General features: G+C 37.1%; 1 protein-coding gene across 1 annotated transcript; it reads left to right on the forward strand.

Annotated features, from left to right (window-relative positions):
* Nucleotides 1-9: 9 nt before the first annotated feature.
* Nucleotides 10-7,693, forward strand: LOC146157295 (dipeptidyl peptidase 1-like). Its single transcript, XM_083388541.1, has 8 exons — nucleotides 10-182; nucleotides 590-690; nucleotides 783-1,021; nucleotides 1,430-1,594; nucleotides 1,984-2,104; nucleotides 3,007-3,139; nucleotides 4,226-4,467; nucleotides 7,248-7,693. Exons 1-8 carry the CDS (start codon nucleotides 23-25, stop codon nucleotides 7,533-7,535), a joined length of 1,449 nt encoding a protein of 482 aa, XP_083244667.1. The 5' UTR covers nucleotides 10-22; the 3' UTR covers nucleotides 7,536-7,693.
* The last annotated feature ends 5,854 nt before the right edge of the window (nucleotides 7,694-13,547 follow it).

A 13,547-nucleotide genomic window follows, 5' to 3' on the forward strand; every position in this document is an offset into this window, starting at 1 on the left:
GTCTTCTTTTAGTTTAAAAACAATGAGTTATTTTTCGTTGATCAGTTTTATTGCACTTTGCCTGGTTTCTTCTGCGTTTGCTGACACGCCGGCAAATTGCACTCACGATGACCTCATTGGAACCTGGAACTTTTACTTTTCCGAGGGCGGACATGACAGAACACTGGACTGTTCAAAGCCAGGTTTTTATCATTTTGCTGGTTTATAATAATAGATATTGGTTTGAAACACCAAATCAGTACACCTTGCAAAAAATTGATTCATGGAAATCCAATGTATATTGAAGTGATAAAGCAATTAAATGAAAACTAATTCAGTTTTAGTCAAAGTAAGTCTTTATTTTATTCCTAAAACATTGTATGGACATTAGTTAAATTTTGCAAAAATCATAGCCAAATCTGCTTTCTAAATTCTGCCAAAAAGTTATATTTGTAATTCATAACCTAAACAATTGTATAGTGGCCAGCAAGTACAGGCAAATGCCCACTTTAAGTTGTCATTAATAGATAATCATGTTATGTATCTCCTTATCTTGCTCAAAACTGTAATAAAAACATTGCCTAAATTTTTTGTGTGGCATTTTCTGCAGGGCCTGTTGCAACGGTAATCCCTTTCACACTGTCCAGCTATAACACTGTGGTTAAAGAGAATGATGGTCAAAGGGGAAACTTTAACCTTGTGTACAACCAGGTTTGCAATAATAATATTAATAAAAATAATTCGGGCCAGTCATAGAAAATATTTGAAAAAAACTGTAATAATTTTTGTATTTTTTTTTGCAGGGATTTGAAGTAATAGTCGGCTACCGAAAGCTATTTGCCTTCTTTGAGTGGAAAAAAGTTGATGATAGCAGTTCTGTGTTCTGGTGCAACCGAACCATGTACGGCTGGGCACATGATGTGCTTGGAAACGATTGGGCCTGCTACATTGCCATCAAGCAGGAGCCAAAAGTACCCGGACAGGAGTTTACAGTGGCAAATTGGAATGGAAACGTGGTCAAAAACGTCTATTCCTCGCCAAGGTTTGCATCTCGCTGAAATATTTTACAAGTTGTGTTATTTCAATAAAAAAAAATTAGGGTAGTTCAAAAAGTTGTACCATCTACTCTACACAACTGTCCTAAATAATTTAAAAATAAAAATGGCATGTTTGTTATTTACAGTGGTATTCCAAAACTTTTTAGTCTTTGACCCTTTGGAACTTCCTAAAACTTTTTGCGACCCTTGTTTAAAATTAATAAACAAAACATTCCTTAATGTTAAACTGATGTAGCCCTACTCCTAATTTCTCAAACTAATCATACCAACCCCAGTTTGCAAAACCCAGCTGTACACCATTGCTTTGTTATATCCCTGACACAATAGAATGAAGCGATTATTTATTAAACAACAAATTTTTAACATATTATGACCATCTTCACGTTTTTCAGTGTTAAAAGTGTCCTGGAACTTCCCTATGAAAACGATGAAAAATTTATTTCCCAACTCAATGCTGCGCAGAGCTCATGGAAGGCTGGCAACTACCCTGACCTTGACAAAATGACCTACAACCAAGTACTTAGAAGATCTGGATTTGGCAACGGGAAAATCAACAAGTAACCTATGTCTTGAGTACATTTAGGGGCAATTTTCACACTTAAATGTAAACTGATCAAAAGGAAATTAAAGGTTTTTAAATACATATTTATAATAAATATAAATAAAACATATAAAATATAAACAAAATTTATTTTTATTTTGGAGCCAATTTAATGCTTTATAAACTGTATTTCTGTACACCAGGGTTTCCCAAGCTTTTTACGTTGTGGCCCCTTTGAAAACTGGCCAGGTTGGGAACCCCTGCTGTACACCATTTTGCGTGTTAAATTCTGGTCTATTTTTAGCTGCTTTTTATCCATTCTGACGAAATACAAGTTGTAAAATGGTTCTAATCTCAGTTATATAGACTTATATTTTAACTGACTGTCCGATTTTTTTATCACAGGCCAACCCACGTTGAAACGATGACGTTGGCCAAGCAAACTTACATCAAATCCAAACTTCCAGAGTCTTACGACTGGAGAAAGGTCAACGGAATGGACTTTGTTTCGCCTATCCGAAACCAGGTTAACACCAGTCAAGAAATTTAAAAAAAATAATGCACGTAACGTTTGTATAATGGGCGCATCATTTTGCAAGACACGCGACCAAGTGTTTGCAGCTTTAACGGGTCGAAAATCTTAACCTTTAAAATAAGTCTTATTACTTTGCCTGAGGCGGTCAATTTATAAAATATACCCCTGATTACATCTATAAACAAACTATCGGTTTTTTATTTTGATAAAACATTTGCAAGTAGCCTTGAAAAAGCGTTTGCAAGCAACTTAACTGACATATGTAAAATGGATATCACACTTGTTGTGCAGGGACAAATAAAATAAGAATGCAATGTTTATTTATTTAATCTAGGTTACAGAGAACGATAATTCCAACTAATGAGTGTTGTTTAGTGCAATTAATTTTTTTGTGGTATTCACTTAGTATAAAGGCATTCTTCTGGGACGTTTTATTTGAGCGTTTTCAGACAAAGTAAAACCACATCTGTCAAAATGTAAAACATAGATTTTAATCGTAGAATGAATATGAAAGCCCATACAGAAGCAGGTGGCATTTTGTGAACTTTTAGAATATTTCTTTCTTTATTTTTAACACAGTGGCCATGATATTCAATCTATCTACATTCAACTACAACCTTTAGCTATTATGCTTCCAACAGATTTTACTGACATGTCACGTTTAAATACTATTAAAATCTAAAAACGTCAATTTCATTTTGTTGCCAGGCATTGTATCAAGTATTACTTTTTATTGTGTTAGAATTAACGAGATTTTAAGAGGAATAACAAACAAACGACAGGCTTCTTTGCACTTGACAGTTTTCGTCACAAAATTTTAACATATAACGAAAAGCGGCTTCACGTTCGAAGTTTGACCAAATTGCAAATTTCGCCATTCACCTTTAAAACAGGGTTCTTGCGGAAGCTGCTACGCATTCGCCTCGATGGCAATGCTTGAAGCCAGGATCCGTATTATGACCAACAACACCCAGACACCAGTGTTTTCACCCCAGGAGGTTGTATCCTGCAGCCAGTACGCGCAAGGTGGGTGTTAAACGTACTTTGTTGTGGCAAAATCAAGGGCTGCGGAGTCAAAGTCGGACTTGGTACTTAAGGAGTCGGTTTGTTTTGCTGGAGTCGGACTCGAACTTAAGTAAGACCACGTAGAACTAGCCGAGTCCCGAGTCCGACATGCGCAGTACAACATTTTTAAAATTGATGTGGCGGCCAACTGGAAATTGTTAAGGTGGAACAGCATTGTAAGGTCGAACATTTTCCAACCAAGTATTGTGAGTGAATGAATTATACCACACCTCTATAAGTGAAATGCGGAATTATTTTAGTTAAGCGTCATGGCTGGACTCTGGATTTACTTTTTTGCCGGAGCCGGACTCGTTATTTGTTTTCAACCGACTCCGCAACCCTGCCGAAAACCACGTTTGTATTTTAAGCGTGGAACAGCATGTTTGTTATATCCGCACCTAAAACCAATTGCTGGCCACCGAATCCCATTCCTGACCACTTGGTTTTAATGTTGATTAAAATCAGATTATAAATCTCTAAAATTAAAATAAGGCGGTAACATCAGAAACAGGCTTGACAAAATCTGTAATTAGGATTTTCGTGCGAGCGAGGCTAGAAAACACACATCAGCTCTGTGTTTGATGTTTTTGTTCTAAAAACAAAATTGTATGGTCAACTGGTCATTTTAGGGGTAAGTGCGATGTATGCAACAGTCAACATATTCACACCGTAAAAAGGTGACTCAAGTTAAGTCACTGTAACTGAAAATTTACTAAAATGGGCTGTGATAGAAGTATTATTTAAATATAAATACGTAAACGCTACAAAAAATATCTAAACGTTAACATAGCAAGGTTATTTTTCTTTAATAATAACCTTTGTAAATGCCTGTATTTTGCTATATAAAGAAAAAATGTTTTACATTATGACAGGCTTTCGCACAATCGTGCTTGATCAGGTCCAAAGTAAAAATCATTCTAGGCTTGTCAAGATTTCAATAGGTTTTTAATACAAATTTACAATATTTCAATAGAATCATATAGTGCCAGCTGATTGCACTTTCTTTAATAAGTGATCCTAAACCACAATATTTCCATTTTTTTTCAGGTTGCGCCGGGGGCTTTCCCTACCTGATCGCCGGCAAGTACGCGCAAGACTTCGGGGTGGTCGAGGAGGGTTGTTACCCCTACAAGGGCGAGGACACCCCCAGCTGTGAGCCCGCCAAGCCCCACTGCAAGCGGCACTACGTGGCTAAGTACGAATACGTGGGCGGGTATTACGGCGCCTGCTCCGAAGCCAAAATGATGGAGGACCTTATCGCTTACGGACCAATGGCAGTTGCCATCGAGGTTGGTGTCTGTTTCAACTTTGCCATAGCTGTCAAATTTTAATCTTACCAATGGCACTTGTCATCGAGGTTGGCAAATGCGTATTTTTGCTTATGTTTAAGATTGCCTCAGCTCAATAAGGGACTTCTAAAAGTAAGCGACCCAACATATTTTGTCCAGCAGTTCGTAATTTACAGCGCCTATAGACACGCATCGAACAAACGTAATTTTGATATCTTGTACCACGTTTAGGTCAATCGCAAAGTGTGTAAAAATCATAACGTTTAAATATTACATTTTGATAAAACGCGATACTGATTGCGCCTAAGACAGCGTGCTAGATAGCAGGCAGTGTTTAAAAGACATGGCCCCCAAACTTTATTTCCTAACAATCCAATTAATTTGCGTTACGGCGATCGTTAAGCGTTATTGCCGAAAAGCTTACAACCATGTGCCTAGCTACTGCGCAGTACAACAAACAGCAATTAATTTAACGATGCTTTATTGGCGATTCGTACAAGGCAGTACTAGACATCAACAGCCCTGTCATGTGACGGTTATCCAACCGTTACCAATGATACAGCCCAAGTATTACGCAATCACGCGCGATACACAATAAGTAGACGGATGTTTTTTGTTTCCAGTATGTTACGTTTTCCTTATCTGTGGCTCGTTTTAGATTAAAGTTTAGGCCTGCGTGTGTAGTATTGTTAAATTAGTGCCGCCGTCAAACTATATCTCACACATGCTAAGTAGAAAAATAATATATATTTTTTAAGTCCTGCCACTTACTAAAACAAATTTTGGCCTTGTAATGCATAACGCGCACCTGGAAATGTCCATTTTTCAAATAAAATTTTAGAAAAATACCTTTCATATCTGTTTAATAATAATTTTTAAGATCATATGTAAAAAATGAAAGCACTTGTTGACCAACTTAGTACAGGGTACTACCTGTTTTCTACCGATGATCATAGTGTATGTACAGGGGCGTATCCAGAAATTCGAAAAGGGGGGGGGGTCCGAATTTTCAACTCAGGGAATTCCCCGTTGTTTTTACGTCGGACGTTAATGACGTCATAAAATAGTGACGGATATCACGTCATAAAATAGCGATGGTAATGACGTCATAAATAAGAAAAAGATCATCCGAAACAGCCAATTAACGTCCAGCAACTTAAAATTAGGGATGCTCAAAGTAGAATATCGAATCCTTGGATTCGAATCCAATTCTGCCATTTATTTCGGGTAATTGGAACCGATATAATTTAATGTTTTACCGCGGATTGTTGCGCCTAATTGCACAAACGCGTGTGGTAAGTTGGCCTGTCGCCGCGGCGACCAATTTATAGTGCTTGCTTTAAATGTAACCTCGTAGTGCAGTGTCAGCGTTTTTTCGGGCGACCAATTACCGCGTCTCGCGATAACGTTCGTCTAATAATTAAGTGTCAATCAAGCGTTATTGGGCGAGCGGCTAACGTGTAATGTCTGGTGTGGAGTTTGCAATTTCCCTAAATGCGTTAAGTTGCAAGTAACATAGCGTTGCAAAACGTGCTGGCCGTCCACAAAATGCGCTATGGGGTTACTTAAGGTCAACTTTAGGCCAATATTCAGGGAAGTTATGCAGATATGCACCACGTAATTGTCAAGAATTCGTTATGTCAATAATAACTTTGTCTTCTTTGCGGTACATCATATGACTGCATAGCAGATCATGTTAGTCAAAAAAGAAGCAATAATACTTAATAATGCTTTCAAAATCAGGACCGAATTGCTTAAGACTTTTATGTGCAGTGTTGCATTTGCTCACTTTTGGCAAAAATATAAGTTTTGGACACAACCTGGGCAGTTGACATATTACAGTTTACAGAACGGCTTAAGATGACAGAACTTTGTTAAGAATGTTAAACATATGAGAGAGTTTTTTATTATAATGTTCACATGTTAGAAAATTGTTTGGGCTATTTTTTGCTGTGATTGTGGGCCCTGTAGGGTAGATTAAGATTAACCCCTTCCCCAAACAAAATCGAGGTTAAATAATTTAATAAAAATATACTAGGATTCGCTATTCTGGATTCGTTATTCTAGATTCGAAACCTATTATTCTAGAATACCTTGGGATTCTACTTTGAACATCCCTACTTAAAATAGTCAAAAAGTATTTGAAATGAACTCGTGTATAGTTTGTCAAAGAGGCGACGGGCCCGATGAATTACAGTAGGTTGCCGACCCCAGTCTTACACCAACATCTGATATTAACGCAGACAACAAACAGAGAGCAACATCAGCACCGTCTAACTCGAAGTTTTCAGAGAGAAAAAAACGGAAACCGCTTAATTTATATTATTAATTGTCAAACACACACTTGCTGATTAGCCAACCCGAACGAATAACGAAAGGCGAAAGAGAAAAACTATCTAGCGTTTACGGTCGACCAAACAAAAGACGAAAAACGGCGTATTGCGTTTGATCTTGGTTTCGCATTAGCTTAAGACGCGTCACCCAATTACATTATAAAACACGCAGCTTTGGACGGTGAGTTTAAACGCTGAAAAAACGAACAAAAAACGATAATGTCACTTACGAAAAGGGGGGGTCCGAACCCCCAACCCGTCCTAATTGCAAATCATCGCAGAGATTCTATGTTGTTTGGTATCGACACCTCTCTAGTATCGGACCGCTACGATTACCACCCATTTGCGTCGTCGAGTTTTGGCACCGTTGTGATATTATAGGGCATTCCTATCGGTGACTATGCAGAGAGTAAACCAGTCGATCCAAACATCGCGATTTTTGTCCAGGTCTACCCAGACTTCCAGCAGTACAAGTCCGGCATCTACCATCACGTGACCAGCGTTGACCAATCGCAGCCCGAGCTTGGCTACAACCCGTTCGAACTGACCAATCACGCCGTTCTGGTGGTGGGCTACGGCGCTGATCAGAAGACGGGCGAGAAGTACTGGATCGTTAAGAACAGTTGGGGCGAAAACTGGGGCGAGGGGGGCTACGTGAGGGTGAAAAGGGGTGTCGACGAGATTGCAATCGAGAGTCTTGCCCAGCAGAGCTTCCCCATACCAGATCTAGAGTGATTTTTTTTTGTCCGAAAAAGTTCAGAAATCCGCCTCGCTGTCATTTTTTGTTGATCTTTCATTTTTTTTGTTTATGTGAGCATCACTGTTTTTTTTTCGGCCATTTCACTTTGTGTTACAAAATCCACCATCCTTGCAATATGCGCTCGTATTTTGTCGCTTTTTGAAGACGACAATTCCAACTAAAAACTTTTGATGTAATTATCGAAATTCGAGACCTCACCCTAACGCAGCCTAAGCTTTTTAATCGCCGACGACCTAACAATTAAATTTGGATCGCGTTAACCAGGATCGGCACAGAATTCTTATAGACGAGATAATTAAATGACGTCATAAAAAAACCTAGACTTAACCTGAAAGTTGATGGTCAAACAAATGTAAAACTGAAATTACTTCTAAATGCATTAGGTCTTTTTCAATTAAATTATTTTTTTTTCAAACTCTACACCAATATTTTAATTAGGTTTTCATGGACCACCCCCTAAACACCTGGTCCACGTACCCCCAATGATGAAACCCAGTTTAATCACCCCTGCTGACGTATTTTTAACATGTTTTCTCAGTTTTGTGATATTACTTGGTGAATTTAGTTCAGATTTCTGTTTACTTCTCATTTTTTTATTCGCAAGATAAGTTTTGTTGTTTAGAGTTTCTTTACTTGAAAAATACAAGTTCTGTAGAATTAGAAAGAGCATGCTAAAAAGACGTTTCGATAAAGGCTTATTGGTTTTTGTGTGTTTAAGAGAATAATGTGTAAAGACGATTTTACCGATTGACCAAAAAACATTTGTAATATGTTTCTATTTTTGTTCAGAATCGGTTTTATTATTTGATTTCATATATAAATATATTTAATCTTGATTTTTTCGAAAAATATTGATCGTGGTGGTCTACAATAAAATTTACCACAATCGTGTCCTTCGTTTACATAAAGGGATTGATTCAACCACAATGGCAAAAACACTATTTTAAACAGTGTGTTTATAGTAATAAAAAGCATTGATTGATTACTATTGGGGCCTATGATTCAGTGTTGTAATGACTTAAGTCGCTGTTTTTAAATGACTTGACTTGACTTAAGTCTTTTGAGCAAATGACTTTGACTTGGGTTAAAATAAATTGTTTTAATTATAAAATTGCGTTATTCAGCCCAATCTTTGCACATAAAAGAATTTGCTTGTTATATGCTGCTTTTATGTTATTTTTAACTTGAGTTGCTCATAATAATCGGAGGAGTTTGCCGGTTTTCATAATTTAAAGTTTTATTTTTTTGACTGGGCTGGACTTGAAATTGACTTGCTCTAATTATGACTTGACTTGGGCAACCGATGACTGGGACTTGACTTGTACTTAAGTTATTTTACGAATGACTTGACTGGGACTTAAGTCATTTCAAAATGACTTGTTTACAACACTGCTATGATTTGACCAAAATGCACACTTGAATTGTTGGAAAGCTAAACTTTCAACAAAATGTTACCCTTATCACACTACTATTCTCAGAAATTGTAATAAACTTCAGGTAAAATGAAGAAAAAACAACGTTTAAGACACAATGTTCTCTCTAAATCAGTGCTCCCCAACCAGTGGGTCGCGAAGCATTTCTCAGTGTTACAGTTTTCCATCAGATCGTGACATTATTGCATTATACGTAACATTATGCTACAATGTAACAAATACGTAAAATAAATGCGTTGCGTCGCATTAACTGTTTCAGTACGCCAGTAGTAAATATGCAGGTGTTATGTAACTTTATACGTTGGGGCATATCTCATTGTGGGTCGCACAACAAACCTTGCATTAAAAGTGGATAGCGAACTAAAAAAGGTTGGAAAGCATTGCTCTAAATGCAACAATAACAACAACAAAGTTTCATCCTATATCGCTCTAACAAGGTTCCCTAAACTACAACCCGCAATGTAATTTTGTCAGCTCTCGACATTCTCCTAACGTATGTAGTTAAATAGTTGATGCAATTCAATAGGAAATATTTAAGAAATATTATACTAAACAAGAATTTCATAAAGTTTGGTACAGCATTCGCTTAACCATAGTCATTTACGTTTGCAAAAATTGTTACTAATGTTACGTGGTCTCAACATGGCTATGGTGGTTCAATGGTAAGCCACAAAGCTAAAAAAGTTCAAGATTTATGAAATTTCAATAAAAAAGTCTAGTTAAAGAACACCGCATTTGACGGATTTCCATAAAGAGTGAAATTTTGTTTTGTTGACAGAATTTGGACGAACGACCCGGATATATATTCAAAAAAGATTTTGTTAGTTGCAAAGTTCTTTTTGGAACAGCACCCAGGAGCTACAAAGACTTATGTCTCATATCCTAAGCACATCTTCCATTGGGAGATGTTTTCAGTTAGCTTATTTCTCTGCAGAACAATTTTAACCTTACTTGTCACTGTCATAAAATGTGAGTAGCTTGCTTATATTCACAGTGACACTTATACCTATACAACAGTGAAACAATAAGTTTTCGTTACCGTACCACACCTATAGCCACTCAAACCTTCGATTAAACCAAATTAACAAATTTTAAAATTAAACAAAACACTCACCACACAATGTTTTTTTACAGATCTTCTTTGTTGTTTTCTGCTATAAACCGAGACAAACATCTTCAAACTAGCAGTATCTGCCATAAACCAGATACATCTTTTCAATATTTAATCAAAATAAACCACTGGCATACAGCATGGTTAGCTAAAAAGGTGTTAAAAGCAGTCGCTTGCCGCGCAAATGACGTAAATTGCCAATTAGTTCCGCACCAACAATTTGCAAACTAGTCGATGCTATGGGACAGGTGTGTAACTGGATTGTAGTTTGTTTTATGGAATAAACTTATATATATCAATTCGCTTGGTATAAGAGTGGCAATCAACTTAACAAGGCATGATTTTAACTTTTTCAAAGGGGAAGTTTTTCTCCGTGTTTTTTAAATAAATTATGTCTCAATTCCCAAAGTTTGTATGCGCATTCTGATCACATGACATTCGCCCTAAAATAAATTTAAGTTTATCACATATTCAGAAAAGTAAAAGTGCGCTTTATATTAAAACCTAAACCTAAACAGTTGTTCCTACAAAACAGAGACAAAAAGCGCATGTAGAAAGTTTATCAATCATAACGTTGTCTTATTGTAAGATATTCTGCATGCATACAGTTATTAAAGGGAAAGTATTTCCTCGTTGTGAAAACAATTCGTTTAAGCCAATCATAGGCCTACCTCATTGCAACGCCCAAAAAGAGGAGAAATATTACAATGAAATGGAGTTTTACATAATAGAATATATCTCTTCTTTTCGAGTAATTGCACACATGCAAAAAATACAGCATATAATGTTCAAAAACAAATAAAAAATTTACCATGAATAATTGGTGTTTCTTACTTTTTTTATTCTTCATAGGAAACATCTTTAAGAATTAAACTCAAACTGTCGCCGAAAAGTCACGTAAAATTCTGTTAAAACGTTAAGCAAAAACGCAATTTGTATTTGGAGGAGTTTGATGCGTTTTTAGTGTCCTCAGAGGGGTGTTCATTTTACTTCGGAAACTAGGGGAAATCCTTCTAAGAAGACGTATATATAATTCCTAAAGTATCAACTATATAATTTAATTATTTTGAGTTTCTCTGAATATGTGTAATTTGACGTTTTGCAGCGTTGGACAGTGTTGTTAAGGACAACAAAAACCTTTAGGTCGTCAGCATTCATATTTGAAATTTGAGCGTGTGTTATGCGGAAGCTTACTTAACTTAACCACGTGTAAATTCACGTCAGTTTTTATTGTCAAAAACTGAACTGCTAAAAATTTACTTGCCTCCTATTTTAAACCGAACGACGGTTTGTTAGCAGACAACACGTTACTGTTTAGCGCCGTGTATAATTTAATAATTTTAATGCTAAAAGCGAGATTAAAGGTCTTACAACCACAGGAAATCATTATGTGGTTACACCTTTTTGTGATTCTTGGTCGTTAGCAAACATCAAAGCTGAAGCATAATAAAAACATAACACGTAAATATCGAATTGTTGAGAAATTATATTTCACGGTTATAACGCAACATTTATTCAACAAACCACCAACGATAAATATAGGTTTGCTAATTACCACCAAACCACATTTGAGGAAATTGAGAGAAGTTGGTTTTATAATACAAGTTGCAATGTAAATCGAACGAAACTTAACTCGTTTCAATTTTTTTAACAAGTAAACAACAACAAAAACTACAACAACAACGCTAATGGGTTCAATCTTTTCGGAACAACAATTTACCAAAGGATAGAGTAGCCTGAGCTCTTTTACAACCGTAGTCCACACTTGACTCTTTAAAGGTGCATTTTTTTTGTTCAGCCTGAATACTATAACAAGAGAACCATGATATTTCAGGCCATAACAAAGCACCATCATATCATTGAAATTCGTACTTGTCAACCTATGGGTCGCTACTCAAATTTTGTCGCAAGCCATATAAGCTTGGGAACCACTGGTTTACGTGGTAAGATTTGTTAAGATTAGTTCTGAGCAAGATTTCTCCAAATTAGAACGAGCTAAAGAAGCAAGAAAAGAAACATGGCCCATATTAAGTCAAACCTACTTATGCTATTGACTAATTGGAGTTGGGTCGCCAAATCCTTGCCGACTTGTGCTTATTATTTTCGTGCAGTGCAAAAAAGTTCGAGAACCACTGTTTTAAATGTTCGGCGTGCTTACAGCTTCAACTTTAGCTGCTTGAGCAGTGTGAAAGTTGCGCGGGCCGGCTTTCTTGGCCCGATTGCTGAAAGCGACTATTTCCGTCCAATTTTCGAAAGAGAGCACAGCGAACATCACGTGGAGACACATGTCGATACTGTAAATTAAGTTAATATGATGCAACGCGTTGTCACGATGCAAGTTGATCATAAACGATAGAGCCACGTCACAAGCTAAACCACAAGCTGTGATCGCTGCTATACGTTTGGCGACGCGCAAAATCTCTTGCGCGTGTCTGCCGCGCAAATGAGAGCGCAGCGGAAAGAGGAACTGGAAAACCAACGATGCTCGTGCCACCCACATCACACTGACCAGCAAATACTCCGGACAACTGGAAATCGAAACCGGACCGTCGTCGGTGCAGCCAGTTCCAGAATCTTCAGTCGCATGAACGTACGCGTAATAAGACTGAACCGCGAATATACCGAAAAGGTACAGCGACAGTATCGACCATTTGAAAAGTTTCAACAGCGGGTTGATGTCCTGTATAATGGATATGTTTACATACAGGTAATGGAGTCTCAGCCAAAAAAGCAAGTAATAACATAAAAAGAAATATAGAAAACAAATAACGCCCAAAATGGTGGCAATCCTGCAGTAAACCTGTGACCCAACGCCATGCTCTAGGTCTAGGTTGAGAACAACTTGGTCAGAAACCAAACCTATTAAGCCGAAAACAAACGTTGAAAGGCTAACGAAGTAAATTGGCCTGCGGGTGACCTTCATCCCGTACGAAGAGTTCCCAGCCTTTTTCCATTTTCCGCTGCGTATCCCGTAAACCACGAAGCTGCCGATGAGCCAAATTAAGCCGACAATTTCAATAACGTTCAAGGCCCTTGCTGCTGCATTCCATTCGGGTGGACCCAGTCGAGAAAAATTACCGGACTCGTTTCCTTTCAACATTTCAGGAAGTTTCCAAGGTTGAGAAATGAAATCCCAAACAAGCGTTCTTGAAAATATAGTTATATACTGATAACTTCTTTAAGTTGGAAAATTATAGATTATTAAAAAGTAAAGTTGGGTTTGAAATAAAACTGTACATTAACTGTAAAATAAAGAGGTAAAGAACACCTTCATAATGCAAAATGATTTATTTCAGACGAAAGTAAACAAGTAGGCTACCTTCACATCTCATTTTTTGCAACTTAAATCATATTACAAAGTGTTTATATTATGCAAAACGAATGTTGTGTTTGCATTACCTACTTCGAAAACGTTTGCCGAAACCAGTTCTGTTGCCGAAACT

Source organism: Ascidiella aspersa, chromosome 4 (assembly GCF_963924565.1).
Source record: "Ascidiella aspersa chromosome 4, kaAscAspe10.2, whole genome shotgun sequence".
NCBI lineage: Eukaryota > Metazoa > Chordata > Ascidiacea > Phlebobranchia > Ascidiidae > Ascidiella > Ascidiella aspersa.

What these genes read in the sequence shown, in the direction of transcription:
- LOC146157295 (XM_083388541.1), top strand. Translation starts at nt 23, where the DNA reads ATGAGTTATTTTTCGTTGATCAGTTTTATTGCACTTTGCCTGGTTTCT. An exon ending in TTAACCTTGTGTACAACCAG is followed by an intron (nt 691 to 782) that starts GTTTGCAATAAT and finishes TTTTTTTTGCAG; the next exon opens with GGATTTGAAGTAATAGTCGG. An exon ending in TTTCGCCTATCCGAAACCAG is followed by an intron (nt 2,105 to 3,006) that starts GTTAACACCAGT and finishes CCTTTAAAACAG; the next exon opens with GGTTCTTGCGGAAGCTGCTA.